Source organism: Zonotrichia albicollis, chromosome 1 (genome assembly GCF_047830755.1).
Source record: "Zonotrichia albicollis isolate bZonAlb1 chromosome 1, bZonAlb1.hap1, whole genome shotgun sequence".
Lineage (NCBI taxonomy): Eukaryota > Metazoa > Chordata > Aves > Passeriformes > Passerellidae > Zonotrichia > Zonotrichia albicollis.
The window spans coordinates 135222647-135240480 of record NC_133819.1 but is presented as its reverse complement, the minus strand read 5'-3'; the positions used below and the strand labels follow the sequence as shown (position 1 = coordinate 135240480).

At 39.7% G+C, this 17834-nt stretch overlaps 1 protein-coding gene across 1 annotated transcript in view; it reads left to right on the top strand.

Moving 5' to 3' along the window:
* The window catches only part of NECAB1 (N-terminal EF-hand calcium binding protein 1), a 55803-nt gene that overhangs the window by 25285 nt on the left and 12684 nt on the right, over positions 1–17834 (top strand). Inside the window, exons 4-7 of the mRNA XM_074555294.1 lie at positions 457–482; positions 2868–2965; positions 13085–13218; positions 15713–15825. Of these exons, the coding sequence (XP_074411395.1) occupies positions 457–482; positions 2868–2965; positions 13085–13218; positions 15713–15825 (371 nt within the window). The remainder of the gene's footprint in view (positions 1–456; positions 483–2867; positions 2966–13084; positions 13219–15712; positions 15826–17834) is intronic.

The window sequence follows — 17834 nt, the reverse complement described above, 5'->3', positions numbered from 1 at the left end:
AGGCTCTCCCACAGAACACTATTGCACAGCAAGGATTGCAAACAGGAGAAAGTTATTGGCTCTTTTCTTCTTTAGCATGGAAGGCCAATATCTGTCTCTGAGCCTTGCTGTCCAGCATGACAGCCACAGAAGGGGAGTACAGGCAGAAAGGTGGAGGAAGAAATGCCAAACCAAAAAATTCTGGTGTTTAGATGTATTTCTGCAAGAACTGGGGCCAAATGTGTAAGGCCTGAGGAGCAGCAACTGCAGCATGATGCACAAAGGCTGAACTTGAGAGACTTGCAGTGAGTAGGACAGTGCCAGTGGGAATGGGCTCAGGAATGGAAGCTGAACCTGCAGCCAGCTTTAGTAAAGCTGCAGCCTTCTGCCCTAACAAAAAAAAAAAAAAAAAAAAAAAAACACCCAAAAAACAAGCCATTACCAACCTCACTAACCTTCTATACTCTTATCTTTCAGCAATCTTGACACAGAAGGGCTCTGTGGTAAATTCTTTTTTGGGAAAGAACATAATCTATGCCCGCAGCAGCCCTGTGCAAATAAACATGCCATGTGATTATTTTTTTCTGTTTAATCTTTGTAGCTCAAACACAAAATAATTTCCACTCAGAGAACTCCTGGGAAAATGCAGATGGCTTATAATCTTTTCAGACTCTGTCATCCCCTTTGTGCAGAGTTTACTTTGAAAATATTTTTCCTAATCAGTATTTCACACTCTCTGAGACTCAAGATCTGTTCTGACATAAGGATAGATAGATAGATAGATAGATAGATAGATAGATAGATAGATAGATAGATAGATAGATAGATGATAGATAGATGGATGACTTGTATTTTATTCCCCCTTAGTGTGAGATATCTTTTCTAGTTAGTTCCTCACTTTAAAACTTGTCATATACCCCCACTAAAAGAAAATTCACTCATATACCTCCACTAAAAGAAAATTCATTACTTTCCTCCTACTTGAGCCAGGGAGAACAGCAAGTTTGACAAGCTCTATCATCCTTTGTCACAATAAAACTCCTGCAAGGCCTAGATTTTGGCCCAATTACCCATTTCTGTACCTCATTCTGAGCTGTGAGTCATTTCCCCAACACCCTGTTTGCTCTCCAGCTTATCTAACAGCACCTGATCTAGGAGTGCTTCTTGCAGCAGAAAACAATTTACAAATGTTTTTGCAGGTTCTCCCACAATATGTCAGGAAAAAAAAATCCTACTTGTCAACACCAGACAGTTTCTGAGGAAAACATGGCAGCCTGAGAAGTTTTCCAGTGGTCAGCAATGTTGAAGAGCTTTAAGAGATGAACACGTTGTCAAGTTGAATACCAGCTCATTTACTCACCCACAGGGTGACATGGCCAAGAACCCCCTAAAAACCCCCTCACCCTGTGGCTTATAAATATGTGACAAGGGGCTTATCTGAAGTGAACTGGGCTGTGACAATTTCTGCTGGTTGAGCATCTGGCCAAAATTGTACAAACCTGGCTGAGGAAGAGAGGTGGTTTTGTTCCACATGGGATTTACTGCAGCTGATGTCGCACAGGCTTGCTGGCCTGGGGGGGTCAGTCCAGCACTGACTCTGTTTATTGTCTGGTTTGATTAAATACAGGCTGCTTCAAATGCCTTTTTAAATCCTTCAAATATTGCCACTAGGGTGTTTCTCATCTGTAAATCTGGCACTGAATTTACTCAATCCATATTTAAGCTTGTGATTATACAGCTCTTTCTGAGCTATATGAGTTCATCTCAGAAATGAAGCTAAAAAACATCCAGGGTACTAATTAATAATACATTTTAATTCCAAATAATTCCATTCAAACTCTCAGCAACATGAGGTCACATCACAGTGTTCCTGGTAACTTGTGTTTTGATGATTCCCCTAAGAAGCTCATGATGACCTCTTAAAAGCCCTGAAGGGTTGCTATTTATTATTTCAAAAAGCTCCTATCTAACCTTGTTCTTCCTGTCTGTCACTTAGATGTTGATTTTTGTGCTCTTCCAGGTGATCTGATGTCTAAATGCCTTGTCTAACACAGTATCTAAGCTTTAACATAATTTTATTTATTTATTTTCCACACTACTTCTTTCCTGTGCTTCCCTCTATTGTATTTCACCACATCAACCAAATGGGAACTCGGGTCATCATTTCCCAGGTTTGCTTCCTTCTCTTGCTGTAATCCCTCTGATTTTACATCAGCTCTTTCTGTTAAGAAGTCCTTTGCTTTGAGAAGCTACACAGGGACATCCTGCAACTTGTTATTTCCATGATTTTCATTAAAATTAATTTTGCATGCATTGTATTTTTTGAAAATGTCACAGCACCTGGGACTAGAAGCTGATCTGGCCAACTCATGGTCTCTTCATTTCTCAGAGAAACAGCTGCTCTCAACCAACTCTGCCTCACAACAGCCCCCCCTTGATATTATCTCCTCTAAGGGCTCTACCAGAATTACTAATTTTCATATCAATATAATCAAATTCGCCACATACATATGAAAACTTCATTTGCTGCTAGTAATTGAAGACAGACTGAAATTTCAATTTACAAAGATGGAGATATTTTGAAAATAAGTTTGTTTCATCTGTCAAAATGATATTTACAATTTTTTCTGATTTTGACAGATCATTTATTGAAAGAAAAAGTTTTGAAATACTGGTTTTGGTATTTTAAGTATGCCAGGAATGATTTTACAGAGAGAGAAGACAAAATTTAAAAAGAAAATGATCCTTTTCATTGTAACTCCTTCTCATTTTGCATTTAGATATTCAATAATGCTGTAACTTAATTCAGACTTGATAAAGCTGATATTTAATGAGACACTGATTTTTGAGGACATTTGTAGGTGATGTGAGGTTTTTTCTTCTTTTAGATTGTTTTTCAAAGCACTTAGGAGAGTATGAAAATGTTCTATCTGTCTTGGAAGACTTAAACATAACCATACTGAAGGCAATGGACAAAACAAAGAAAGTAAGTAAAGATTGTGAAATTTTCCTTACACTGTATGTTTGGTTTGTTTGGAGTATTTCTTGTGGTTTTCTTATCAGAATTTACTAATTCATATTTAAGTTCTTCCAAATATGCATGTTTGTAGCAAAATCCAGTCAGAAAAGGCTTTTCAAAATGGTTGTGTACAAAATAATTTAAGTCCTGTCTGCAAACTGTTGCAGTTTGGATATAGCCAAAATCTTTTTGAATGGTCTGAAGAATGGTCTTTGCATTGTTGTGTGAAGAGGGTTCTATGTCCCCTGCCAAACGTGGGTAAGTATCAACACCAACATTTGGAAATAGACCAAATTTGAAAAAAATAACCTGGGGGTGGGTTAAGGGAAACCTCCTGGCCAAGAACAAGATTTCATTTCCATCTGAGGCCTTTTGAACAAAAGCAGTGGTGACAGAGCCTGCCAAGAGGAGCTGTCAGGGCTGTTGCCCACCAGCACAGCAAGGGAGCCTTTACCCTGGAGGGAGGAACTGTTTCCCAGGGGAAGAAGGTTGGTTTGTCCACCTGCACGTCTCCCCAGGGATGTGGCAGGGCTGCAGGACATGCCAGGCAGCCAATCCACCTGGCACTCAGTTCACTGTGGCTGTACCTGCTCCTGTGTTCAGACCACATCCCAGCTGTGTGGCTGACCAAAAGTGCACCAGTACATCGGGTGATTCCCTCCTCTTTCCTGGCTGAACAGTTAAATGTCCTGTGCAAGGTGGAACAGCTTCAAAAGGTGAGGGAAGTGAACCCAGATCCTCCAAACCCAGCCACAGACCCACACCAGGCTAGTCATCAAAACCAGAAATTTCAGCCAAAGTTATTCAGTGAGATCCCCAGGAGTCAAAAAACCCTGGGCTTTTCTTTCAGTCAATCAGTGGAGAGATGAATGTGAAGAAAGCTGTGCTTCTTCAGTGAAGCTGTTATCTTTCGGGTGTTTGCAGGAGTAAAGTACTCATACATTTTACATAACCTGCCAAAATAAAAACCCAAAAGTGTACCTTATTTATTTAGAGCTTGAGCCAGGAAGCTGAATGTCTGTTCATTCATGCTGTGCATCTTCCATTCATAATGAACGGGCACTGACTCACTGTCTTGTTGAGCTGGATATTAAAAAGCAACAGATTGGTTCATTTTAGCTATGCATAATTTTTTAAAAATAGCCATGTGTATCAAATACTGCTGCTAAAGGGCAGGATGTCATCTCATAGCAACTGGAAGTAAATAAAAGACTGCATTTAAGAATTACTTCAGAAAGTTAATTACGAGGAGAAGTCCCAGCAGAGTAATGAGATTATAAAAGATATGTACTGGCCTGACTACAAATATGGATAAGTGTCACAGACATCTTTTCATTAAAATCCTTTCGTTAGGATTTTTCCTGCTGAAGCTGAGAAGTTTCAGCAACAAATGTAAACAATGGTTATCTGCTGCTGTGGAATGCAACAGGTGGATCCGTGATTGGTCTCCTGTGGATGTTTGGATTTACTGGCCACTCACGGCAGAGCTGTTCTCACTTTCTGCCAGAACACAGAATTTTGTTATTAATTCCTTTTCTAATCTTAGCTTAGCTAGCTTTCTGAGAACGTCCTCTTCTATTCTTTTTAGTGTAGTTATAATGTAATATATATAATAAAATAATAAATCAAGCCTTCTGAATATGAGGTCAACATTCTCGCCTCTCTCTTCATCCTGCAACCCTTGCAAGCCCTGTAACAGATAAGAAAATCTGGAATAATAATAAGTGTTTCATATGTCTACTTGAAGAACCCATCTAAAATATAACCAAACAACAATTTCTTTGAATTTTATTTTCTTAACTGAGGATTCAAGCCTAATGGGTTTTCTGTCTTTCAGGAATACTTCAGCTATTTGTTAGAGGTGGCAGAAATAGAGCAAGGCTAAAATTGGAAAAGCACTTTTAATTCCATTTAGTAGAAACTCTGTGTGAACACAGTCAAACAAAAAAAGGTGTTCTCAAATATGCTAAAATAGAGCTTTCTGCCAAGGATATGCTCTGACACTACATCTTTGTTTGGAAATTAAATTTTCAATTTAAAGTTTGGATTGTTTTCAATAGGAACTCAGTTCTCAGGAAACAGATAGGTTATGTGACCTCATTGCCTGATAAATCATTGGAGTGCAAATATTAAAATTTCTGTCTTAAATAGTTCAAGTTTTACTTAAGTTCGTGGTCTAAAATCCGGACTTCAGCCATCTGAAATCAGAGCTGGATGTGCAGCAAAAGTTAGTTATCACATTGAGGTAGCATAATAAATGATGTTCGTCACCAGTGACACACAAGATGTGAGGCAGCTCATAGCTCGAGCTGACTCCCTGCTCAGGTTGGTGTGGTTTTAAATGGCCATGGACGTGCATCCCAGGCAAGACTTGGGTTTTTTCTCCTAGTGCAGCATAAAACTTTGTCACCAGTCTGCCACTGCAGCCACTGAGTCTCTTGAACTGTCAGCGAGTACTAGCAGCATTTATTACCCTTTTCTAAGTGATGTGCTAATTGGAAAATTCATATATAGAAAATAATTCTGGAATTGAAGGCCTGCACTGTGGGACCCACCTGCACACAGTGTATCTACAGTGGCTCAGTCAGTTTTCAATGACCCAGAGCAGCATGATTTCTGTGTACTTTATTGCCCTCTGTAGTTTGAAAGAGCTGTCAGCACAGCTTTTTTGAACTGAGTTTTCTTCAGCCTTCCAGTCCTCTGCTATCTGAAAGTGAAACCATCATCATCTGTGGCAGAAAACATTCCAGTGTGTTAGCAGGTTCAAGAAGCTTTGACTTCCTTTCACTGTTCTGGGGCCAGATCCCTCCTGCCAAACCAAACTAAACTGCACCTGGGAAGCTCTCAGGAATGTAGGAACTGTTTGTGCTCCATTGCTTGATGGGAGGTCTGAAGCTAAAAATGGAGAGGGTTTGATTTCTCCAGGAACATCTTTCAGCAGGGAAAAGACTGAGTTGCATTTGGAAGCAATATACTTCAATACAAACCCCATCTAACCAGAAGACGACTTTCTGTTTCAGTACTGTTTCCTTGTGCTGTATCCTCACAGCAGGAGGGAAAGTGATGATCTCTGACTGCACACCTCTCCTGTCAATGCTGAGGTACAGCTCTTCTTTTGGAGACAAAAGCAAAGCAGGCTTGCATGGAAAGGAATGGCAGACAGCACAGGAAAAGAGGGATGGAACATTGCAAATTTTCCTTTTTTCAGACTCTGCAAAAGTCTGATTCTTTGCTTTGGAGGGACATTCTTCCCTCCTTTGCAGCTCTTTTATGAAAGACACCTAACAATCTGTCTGTGATAGCAAAGGACCAGACTAGCAAAATGCATTTGAGCAGTAGTGATCAAAACTTATTTATTTAAGACTGGTTTTAATGCAGTACTTACATACACAAAACATAAACATTCATTTTAAGATGAAAACAAGACAATTCTTCAGTGGAGCTACAAAGTTCTCAAATAGCCCTCCAAGTCTTTTGGGGGGGAAAAACCCTTACTGCTTTTTACATTTGCTTGTAAAAACATAGAAAGGAAAGTGTGTGGTGTGCAACAGCAAGGATTCAATGACAAACATAGCATGTCTAATTATCTGCCTCTATGAAATCATTAATTTTTCTGCTTTGCTCAGAAAAACCCAAAGCTAAAAGTCAGTGCAGCCTTATCATTACTTGAAAATTTCTTGATCAGTCTAAAAATAGGAGCCAGTAAAGTAAAAAAGATTATAGGAGCTGAGAGAGTAACACAGGGCTTGAAGTTTAGTTACTGATAGTATTTATGGTAATTATGTAAATCACTGCAATCTTGAGGGTTGATACCCATTATAAACCAGAATGCCTAGATTTTTTTTTACTTGCATATTTGACTAATAGCAACAGTAGCATTTATGTAAATTTTATCTCAAAACAAATTGTCTGGGAAGAAAGTTAGATAAGTCCTTGTTGACAATGGTCTTCCACAACTAACATTATTTTTGAGCAAAAATGAAATTTTAAATTGCTGTTTTGTTTTCATAAAACTGTTAAATTGGCTGGCACCCATTTTTGCATGAGGTTAGAATTTATTAACATTTTTCACAGAATAGAGTCTTGTTCTCTTTGAAATTACACTTTTTACAAATGCACCTTTCACAGAATTAATGCAATGATTAGCTGCTGCACAAGAAAAACAGGTATTGCTGTTTATCCCGAGTATTAATTTTCATGCATTGACTTGGAAAACAGTTCATTTGATCCTTTAGATTTATAGCTTTTTTTTTATGTCAATCAAAAATCATGGCATCATTAAGGTTTAGAATCATTCAAGTTGGAAAAAATCCTTAAATTCATCAAGTCCAACCATTAACCTCTTGACACTGCCAAATCCACCACTCAGCCAAGTCCCCAGGTGCCACATCTGCACATCTTTTAAATACCTCCAAGGATGATGACTCCACCACTTCCCAGAGAAGCCTGTTCCAGCCAGTAACTGAACTGACTGTCTCCCAGCTGAAGAGAGAAATGCTGGTGATAGTGCTCAATACATCACCAGGTCCACCCTGATACAAGGCAGAGAGGACCCTACAGATAAATGCTGTTTTTATCTGGGAACATTATTAAATTATGTTTTGGACTTTTTATTTTGTTTATTTTAAGACTGTGACTATTAGTGCAAGTCACAATCCTAAAAAGATAAGATAAATGCAAAATGCAAGCAATTCTGAGGAGTCACGCAAGGATATTCCAGACATTCATGCCTTTCCTCTTCTAGCTCCTTATCAGAGTAATGAAAACTCTTGGGAACTTCTTTGATTTTTTTGGGGGAAGTTTTTTACCTACTGGGTCAGAAAGAGACAATACTCAAATTTTTGCCAGCAGCAGAGAAGATGTGTTTAGTCAAAAATAAAGATAAAAACAAAACAAAATCCCCTTTAATTTAATATTCATACCTGTAAATAGAAATTTTTTCACAGCAGAAAAATAAACATTTAACTAGCCATTCTCCTCTTGATACCTGTCAAAACCACCAGAGGCTTTGATGTTTTATGTGTAGCAGTGCAACCTTCTCCCTGGAGCAAGGGTGTTACCCATTTCCCTGCTACCTGCTAATATCAACCACAGCCAAAACAGTTTCTCATCTCTAAGCTGCCTGATGTCCCTAACAGCACTTAAATAGGAGTTACTTTTTATCCATGCATGGATTTTGTACCCCCTATTATTGCAACAACAGCGCATTACTCCTTCAGCAATCCCAGCAGAGTGATAGAGTGTTCTGAGAGGTGCTGTTACAAATGTGTGACAATCTTCTTTCTAATCAGCCATGGCTGCCTATTTAATTTCATTGCTACTATGTCAGCACTGCAGATGGTTGGTAGAAATAGTCACTGTTCTAAAGAATTTAAACACATAATTTATGCTAAATATAATATTTGGATAAACTTGTAAAACTTGTGCCATATTCAAAGTTGAATCTAATAATTGGGCACATCTTGCCTTTGATCACTTTTACAGTGAGGATGCTGTAAAAGTTACATTTGTGGGACATCAATACATTGAGCATCTCTCAATATGACTTCTAGTGAAAATTATGATTTTATCCTGATGCTGTTTTGATTTCTTCCTACAGTCTGAAGAATTAGATCTTAGTGATTTCATTTTAGTGAAGTTATTCTGACTAATTTTATATCCTCAATTTAAAGTTGTAACCCAGGGCATTGTCCCTCTAATTTGGGATCTAAATATAGCAGGGCAGGAGACATTCCAAGATAAAGGGAAATTTAAATAGATTATTTCTTACTGAGTTCTACTCAGTGATAACTGCTTTTCAGTTGACTTGAGGGTACTTTTTGTAAAGATAAGCATAAGTATTTTTTGAAATTATGTTTAATATGACATCTAGATAGGAAACAGAAAATTGCTAAGTAATATATCAGTCAGAAATGTCCCACTCCATCTCAAGGAACTGCTCCTCTGATAATGGAGCAGCAGGGTCAAGGGGAGAGGGGTGAGACTGAGAGGATCAAGAGTTGCTGAACCTTGGTAACTCTGACATGGGGACTGCATTAGGACATTCCTAAACACTGCTTCCTCTGCCTTTGTAAAAGGAGAACCTCTTCTGCACTCTTCAAGATGGCCTTTAGACACTTTTAAAGATCACAGTCACCTTTTCCACAGTGAAATCACTAATTATGTGCATTTTCAGTTTCATTAAACAAATCTTTGCTGCTTGCAAAGGTCACAGTTGCCTCCTGATGAGGAAAATGTGGAAAATTACCCTCATTCATTCACACTCAGTAAACCTAACAAGCAGAACAATATGTTAACACAGACTTATTTCATCTGGACTGCCCAGACTGTGGTGTGGTGTAGTGTAATGTGTATGCTAATGAACAGTAACTTACAGCTAATGAAATTCAAGAAATGGGACATTTTCCTGATTTATGTTCAGACACCATCCATGGTGTCCCATTACTGATTGGTGGCACGATGCACTGGCAGCAAAAATGCTGGGCATGCCAGTTGAGCTGATTTTACCTTAAGATAAACTTAATAAATTGATACAAAAATGTTGTATCAGTGTGCCTCTCGTAAAACACAAAATAAGGTAATTTTCAAAGGAAATAGAGTGGTGAAATTATTCTAAAGCATAGCTACTAATTCTTCAGTGCTGAGAGCTGGGCTTGAGGTTTAAATTGAATTGTAATGGACAATCTTTTACCCTCAATTACTTAAATTACAATTATTCAGATAATTTATATATCCTGAATACCTTCTTCTGTGATCTTTGAAGAACTTTAGAAAGACAGGTAATAGCTATTTTTCACTGGGCAGGAGTTAAAGCTGCCCAACATTGCTGTGAGCTCAGAATTCTCAGAACTTCTTGACTCATAAATTCTTCAAAGAAAACAGTAAATAATTTGTAATTATTTGCTCAAATACGTGCATTAAGAGTTAAGTAATTCCACATAAAATAGTTGTAAGCACTAATATTTGGGTAAAATATACATAAGGAAAGGGTCTTTGATAATTCTAGGTTGCCAAAGATGATGTTAGCATCCTGCCTACCTTTCCCATCTTCAAAAATAGCTCTGTAAATCTGATAAGGTAACTCTAGAACATATCTAAAGATCACAAGGACCTTTTTCATAGGGAACCCTTAAATATAGAAGTTATGGGACAGGAATTAAAGAAAAAAAGACTAAATCCTATAGTAGAAACAGACAATCCCCCAGACGGGGAATAATGTGCTCTGACTCCATGAATCAGAAGGCTGAACAATTGCTTTATTAAGCTGTACTATATTGCACTAATACTGTACTAAATTACATACTAAAGAGATACTATACTAAGGAATACTATACTAAAATACTACAGATATTATACTAAAAAGATATTAAAGAAAAACCCGTGACTCTCTGCAGACAGCCAGGACACAGCTTTGACCCAATTGGCCAAGGAATCAAAACAACCTTCAGCAGTGTCCAATAACCAAATCACTTTGGGTAAACAATCTCCACAACACATTCCACATGTGCAAAACAACAGGAGCAGCAAGTAGAGATAATAATGGTTTTCTCTTCTTCTCTGAGCTTCTCACTGCCTTCTCTAGGAAAAATCCTATGGGAAAGTTGTGCCTGCTGCTCTCTGTGAAGAGAGCGGTGGCCACAAAATCCCAGTGCAATGCACAAACTTGGAGTAGTTCTAATGCAAAAAAATCTTACTTATTTTAAGATGCAGGAAAACTTTTCTAGGTAATTTTTTTCTCAAGGAGTTAGAAAGCAGAAGCCTCAGACAGCAGCAAGCATTACACAGCTAATGTTTATATGATCCCCATATCTGTGAGAGCCCACCTGAACTGTTTGCAAAATGAAACAATACTGATGTTACATTTAGGTTATAATTCAGCATGCTTGTATCAGACTTACCATGAGTATCACCAGGAAGCAATATCGACATATTTGCAACATTTACTTTCTGAATGCCCAGAATTTTAAAACACAGTTCAAAAACTTACAAGAAACAGTCAGTTCCGGGATGATTTCTTCACTTATTTCCAAGAGCAATGGCAAAAGCTGAAAAACAAATGAAAGTATACCTTGGATTTCCACTGAAAGGTTTCAGGTATCTGTCCATGCTGCACAGATTCACACATGTTGTTCTAACATGCCAGAAAATCAAAATTTGTGGAAATGAAATGATCTCTCAGGTTCACTGAAGTTTTAAATCAATTACAATGGAGACAGTTTAGAAGAATAATAAAATAACAGCTTTCCTATTGCACAAAAAGATTAATCATGGAAAGGTTGCCATAAACATATTTATGGACTGGTGAGAGTCCTTCAGGTAGACTGACAATCTCTCATGAGCATCTATTTTAAAATTGTATCAATGAAAAGTTATTTGTTGGAAAGTGACCGACCCACGGCTGATTAGTCTGAAGACAGAATAAGTAAATGTAGAAGACCGTGAAGCTTCTGGCTACATAAGTAACTTCTGATAATTCATGGGTGGTTTAACACCTGAGATTTCTGTAGCAGAAGTATTCCAACAAGAACTAACTTACTAACAGATGTTGTGGAAAGATTGCTCTCATTTGAGAGCAAAATGCTTTTAAAGCTATTATCTGACAATCTTTCATTTTACATTCAAATTTCTAAACATCTTCTATTTGTGTTCTGATTGCAAACACATACATGGAAAAATTCTAAGAGAAGCCTAAAAATCAGAAAGGCATTTCAGCTGTAATTCACATTGGAAAGAACATGGAATACCTTAAGAATACCAAAAATACTCAAATGGGTTCTCAGATAGTGTAGGAGGCCACACCATTGAAGTGATAGGTCTTCTTTAAAGCTTGGAGGTGGGGGACCAGCATCTCTCTTCAGATGTGGTGACTAAGGAAATTTCTCATATTTTATGAAACTGTTTTAGATGAAATTGTGCCCAAAGGTTTTCAAGATCAACTGAGTGAGGAGCCAACAAATTCATTCAGAGCATAAGAGATGTAAATCTATTTCCTATCTCTGTTCCTGATGTGACCTCAACACAGTAAGTAGAGGCTCTAGGGGTCTCTTCTATCCTCTCTGTTACATTTATTAATGAGAAAAAAAATAAAGAGGGTGTTCATATTATTGTAAAGGTGGCCCCCTCACAAAGCATTACCTACATATTACTGCAGAACTGCCAAATCACGGAATCACATAATGGACATGGTTGGAAGGGAACAAGGTGTTTTTGCAGATTTGGGCTTGCCAGAAACATCAAATTTGACACAAGCGATGGAAATATGATTTATTGGGCCAGGGAGACAACAGGCATAAAAATTGATTTCTGAAATGATCTGCAAAAAAAAAAAAAAAAGCATAAATATTTTTTATGCATACAATAAATTGGAAATGTCATTATTCAAAGAACCACTACAAATTGCTAAGCATAGGTGCAAACTTTTATAATAACCAAACTCTAGTTTATATTACATTTAGATACATTTTTTGAAATTGTGAAATGTACAGATTTATGGTTTCAAAAGTAGTTAAACAAATTAAAGGGACAAAAATCAGTCAAAGAGTGTTAAATTCAGAAGGCAACCTCTCTCACATAGCCCTTCAGCCAACTGCTGGTGGGATTTTTCAGGGGAGTATCTTAAGCATGTGCTCTGCTCAAAGACTATTCCCATAATCAATGTCTGAGACAGGCCAGTGGGCTTGAGAAACATCTTTTCGCAAGAATGGATCTCAATTAAAGCTTTAAATTCAGTTCTGCAGCTGTCAGTCTTACTTCGGCTTTTCCACATTTCAGAAGTAATGTGGTGCTGCCATCAACTGGAGTTAAGGATTTAAAGAAATGGGTCTTTTTGAGTAGAAACTGTGTTGTGTCACTGTGTACTTGAGCCTCTCAGTTTGAGTGGGAGCTGTGCCTACACCTGGAAATTCAGAGGGCTTTTTGCCCATCAGCAAAGGTTGTTTGTGTGGTTTACATTTATAAACATGGAAACATCCAACCCGCTTCCTTCCCTCCTGAATGAAGTCTGAACCTTCCCTTGTGTATTTCTAACTTAGCAAGCAAAGCCTGACTTTTTGTTTAGTTTTTTTTTTTTTTTCATTTAATCCTTAGGACTATCAGGAGGCTTCCAGTTTGGAGCAGTTTGTGACTCGCTTTGCCCTGAAGGAGACCCTGACCCAGCTGCAGTCCCTGGAGCGTGTTGTGGAAAGCGCGGAGGAGCAGAGCCGGCAGGAGAGGGGAGCAAAGCCCTCTGCAGCTGCAGGGATGGGGGCAGGAGCAATGTCACAGGGAAACTCCACAGCTGCTGTACATTTCACCTGGAAATCTGATAGAGGGAATAACAGGAGAAATAGGGATGCACTTTTGATTCCCTATAGGAACCTGGGAGTTTTCCTGAAACTGAATGCGTGATGTGGGGTTGCCTGTAGGACAATAATTTAGGTACCTGCTAGGTTCTGCTGACTTATTTTTAAATCCCTGGACAGTTTAATATCAAATGGAGAAATCAAACCACTGCAATACAAAGAGCTCTGAAATTACTAAGATGACTGACTGTTTTGTTTGTTTTTTCCAGCTTTATAATTTATCTTTTTTTGATACGCAATGCAAAAATGTCAAAGGAAGAAAATAGCCAGGCTTTTGCTTGTCACAGCTTCTTCTTAGAATATATGGCCATATTCTTGGTTAACTTCTAGTTCTATAAACTCTCAATCACCTGGGTAGCCTTCATCCCTTCAAGGGTTTTAGCTTGATCTCCGTAATGAGGGTTTGTAGAATCAAGGGTCAAAATATTTTTGAATAGTTACTTGGTTATATGGATTTTTTTCCTTAGTATGCTATTGTTAAAGACAATAGGGAAAGCAAAATACAAACTGTTGTATTTTATGGACAAAGAAGATCTTAAGACCTTTCTGTTGGAAATGTAATTTTCTTGTTTGTTTTGCTGTTGGGTTTGAGATCCCCTGAAGTACAGGAGTAATACCTGATTTTGTGCCAGCATCTTGACTGTAGGAATCAACCAGGTTTTGAAAGTCTGAGGGTGCACCAAGCATGCACAGTGTCTGTGCTCTCTATTCATGCCAGTTCCTCTGCAGTGATGCTACAAAACTCCTGTGAATGAAGAAACTGTGAATGACTGCTTAGGTCAGGTCAGAACCACAGCATGCACAGATACTGACCTTGAAATTTGTCTCCCTCAAAGATTTAGGTTTATGCCAGCTTAACCCTCTTCTTTTTTTTTTTTTTTTCTTTTAACTTCTTTAACAACCTAATCAAAACTAATGAGTTATAGTGAAAATCCAGAAAATAATTCAGTCCTCTCAACAGGTATTTCTTTTTATTTAATTCAAAAGGTGTCATGGTTTGAGCCTGGCACAGAGCCAGTGCCCCCCATGAAAATGCCTCACCCTGGTGTCTGCTGTGAGATGTGACCAGGAATAAGCAAAACAGGCTCCAACTTAAACATAAAGGACACTTTATTACTTAAACTACAGGAAAATAGGGAAAGACCATAAGGAAAAAAGAAGAAAAGAATTGAAAACCTTACAAAACCACTTTCCTCCTCCCCACTCCCTGACTTTCTCAATCCAATACATTCTCTCAAAAACACCAACTGCCCAGCCCGGCACGACACTTTAGTATACTCAAACTGCAGTTCATGAAGAGGAAAGGAGTCCTTCTTGTTCCATAGGCTTCTCCTGGAAACACACTGAAACCTCGGATGCTTCCTTGTCACTTCGGCACCGCCCGGAAAAAAAGAAGTCCTTTTGCCGCTTGTGACATGTTCCTTCCATGCCCAGTGCTCTCACCACTGAGACATGGCCAGAGCTGCTTTTAGGGTTGTCTTTTCAAGGATGCCTTGTCTCACTCCAAAAAGGCACAGTCTCTGCTTTTGGGACATCTGTCCCCCCCATATTTTTCCAACCCCCTGGGGCCGGGGGGTCCTCACAAATGAACCCTCCTGGTTTTGAGGCACTGCCTCCCCCTAAATGCAGTCTGTGTCACAGGAACAACTGAGTCCATGGCTACAAGAAAAAGTCCAGCCAAAAGGCCACTCCAAATCATCTCTCCCCATCCAATCATCTCCACATTCTTCGGGCCAGGTTCTCCTATCTCCCTTCTTATTCAGCTTCGAGGAGGATTAGCATTTTTGCAAGGCCCCAATCATGCAAGAAAGGGTTAAAAGTTTTCAGTCTCTGTCGGGTCCCGGAGCGACTCCCACGCACGCTGCCCACACGCTGCCGCTCCGGCCGGGCAGTCTTCCTCCCCCCTTCTCCTCCTGGCTGGCTGCTCTCCTTGGGGGGGGGGGGGTGCTGCCCGATGTCTCGATGTCTCTTGGGGCTCCTCCACCCTTCCATCCTTGAAAGCCCCTCAACCCCCACCTCTGTCCAGGCCCCGGGCCTACCGCATGGCCGCCCCTCCCCCGCCCAGCAGCAGCGGGCTGGACGGGGGGAGAGATCTGACCTCCTCGCCGCGATGTCCAAAAAGAGGGAGTGCCAAGGGCAGTGCCCTGCTTTTAACCCCTGTGTATTCTCGGAGGTGTGTCCAAACCCCACTGGCTACACCGGGTGCCAGTCTCAAACCCAAAACCTTCATTGGTTTGACCACAGCTTCCCAGAATTCCCACTCCTTCCTGGTCAAACCACCACAAAAGGGAAGGTAGAAGCACACTTTTTGAGAACAGAGAGAGAACAGCTCTCCCTTATTTTTTCTTAAGAAGTCTCCTGTGTTTCTGTGCAGAGAAGATCCAACAAAACCAGAAGTGCTCTCAGTCCAGTGGCCAGGAAAACACTCAGCTCGAAGGCTTCAGAGGAACAACAGCCTGTCATCAAATAACTCTTATTCCAGCACAGGTATGGTATTTCACATTTTAAACACATAGACATATATACAGAAAAATACACACAAATCTTCCTCTCAAGAATTTAATTTAGACATGTAACTAAGATGCTTTACTGACAGAAGACAATTTCAATTTAATACAGAAGATACTAAATGAAACCTGAGGAAAATTAATGCAAGTCCATAGATCTGAAATTATAAAAGATAAAAATTTAATTGTGGGCCAAAGTGTGTATTTTGGATTGATTCAACATTTTTTAGGTAATCTGTACTGCCTGCAGATATGAATGAAAATGTGAAGGCGTGATTTAAATGCAACCAAGTTCTCTGCCGTGACTCATATCTCAGCTGAGGGGAATAAATAATAAACAGAAAAGGAAAACACAAAACCAGAAACAAAAGAATATTTCATTTAAGATAACGCAGGCAAAAAAAACCATCTGCACCAGCATTTCTGCTTTGGAGAATGATGGAGTACTTTGGTAAATGGAATTCTTTGGAAGCAGTGACATTAAGCATGAAGCTGCAGCAAAGACATCTTCATGCTTAGTTACATGTCCCAGAATCAAGGCATGAAGGTGACTGAAACAACAAAATATCTAGTGGGTCTATCTCACTTCTTGACCATGTGCTGGCCTCTTCCTTTTAAAGCCTCTGCTGAGGACCTTTCTGTCCCTCACATTCATGACTCACTCCCTGCCACTCACCAAATGATGCTGCTCTTTGAGAGCAGTGATGCAGGATGATGTTTGGTCCCTTGTGAGTTGGTGTTCCTAACAGGGAAGGTCACAGAGCCTTGTAGCTGCACTCCTGACTCAGAAGGAGCCCAAACAAATGCAACTCTACCAAATCCACTTACTGTATTTGTGTAATCTCAAAGAGCTAACATTTTCCTCCACAGCTCTACTAATAGCTGACAGCTGTCTACTTTCCTACACAAGGTTTGTGTTTGTCTTGGCACTTTCCTGCTTACTGCCAGCTGCCCACAGTAACACTGTGGTGTGTGTACACACCCAAGGCTCAGGCCAACATTCCTTCAGGTAATGTTCAGGTAAAGCCATACCCTGCCTCCTCTACAGACCACAGCTGTGGTATGTTCTCAGCATTAGGGCTTCTTTCTTTGGTCAAAATATATGCAAGTGACACAAGACTCTCAGCTGGGAAATGAGAAGGTTGATGAATGTGGATAACAAGAGCATTTATTGAAAAATCTTCCATTTCTGATAAATAGCCTTCCTCTCTCCTTAAAGCAATCACTCACACATTTACATGATGGGTGATGTCAGAAACTTCTTTAATAATGCAAATGTTTGTTTCCTTGAGTGTTGTCATTTTCATTTGGCAGACAATTTCCACAGTACTTTAGCAAAGCAAAACTTTCCAGAGGCATTAGAGGGACTCACAGAATCACAGAATATCCTGAATGGGAAGGGACTCATAAGGATCATCAAAGTCCAACTCTTTCCCTGTGTAGTGTCATCCCCAAGAATCCATGTGCCTGAGAGCATTGTCCAAATGCTTCTTGAACTCTTGATGTTGTGACCACTTCCCTGGGGAGCCTGGGAGCCTGATCCAGTGCCCAGACACCCTCTGGCTGAAGAACCTTTTCCTGATATCCAGCTTAATTCTCCCCTGACACAGCTGGATGGCATTCCCTGTCACTTGTCACTCTGAGAGAAGAGATGGGTACCTGTCTCTCCTCTTCCCCTCACCAGGAAGTTGCAGACTGTGATGGGGTCTCACCTCAGCCTTCTCTTCTGCAAACTGAACGAGCCAGGTGACCTCAGCTGCTCCTTTTATGCTTCCCCTCAAGAGCCTTCACCACCTTCATAGCCCAGATGCTTGTGCCTGTCTAGAACAGTATTGTCTAGATCTAGCCTTGCTGTATGACATCAGATTGGGTTGGATGGGGCCCTGAGCAATCTGATCTAGTGGAAGATTTCCTGCCTGTGGCACGGGAGTTGAAATTTGATGATCTTTGTAGTCCCTTCCAACACAAACCATTCTATGATTCTATGAT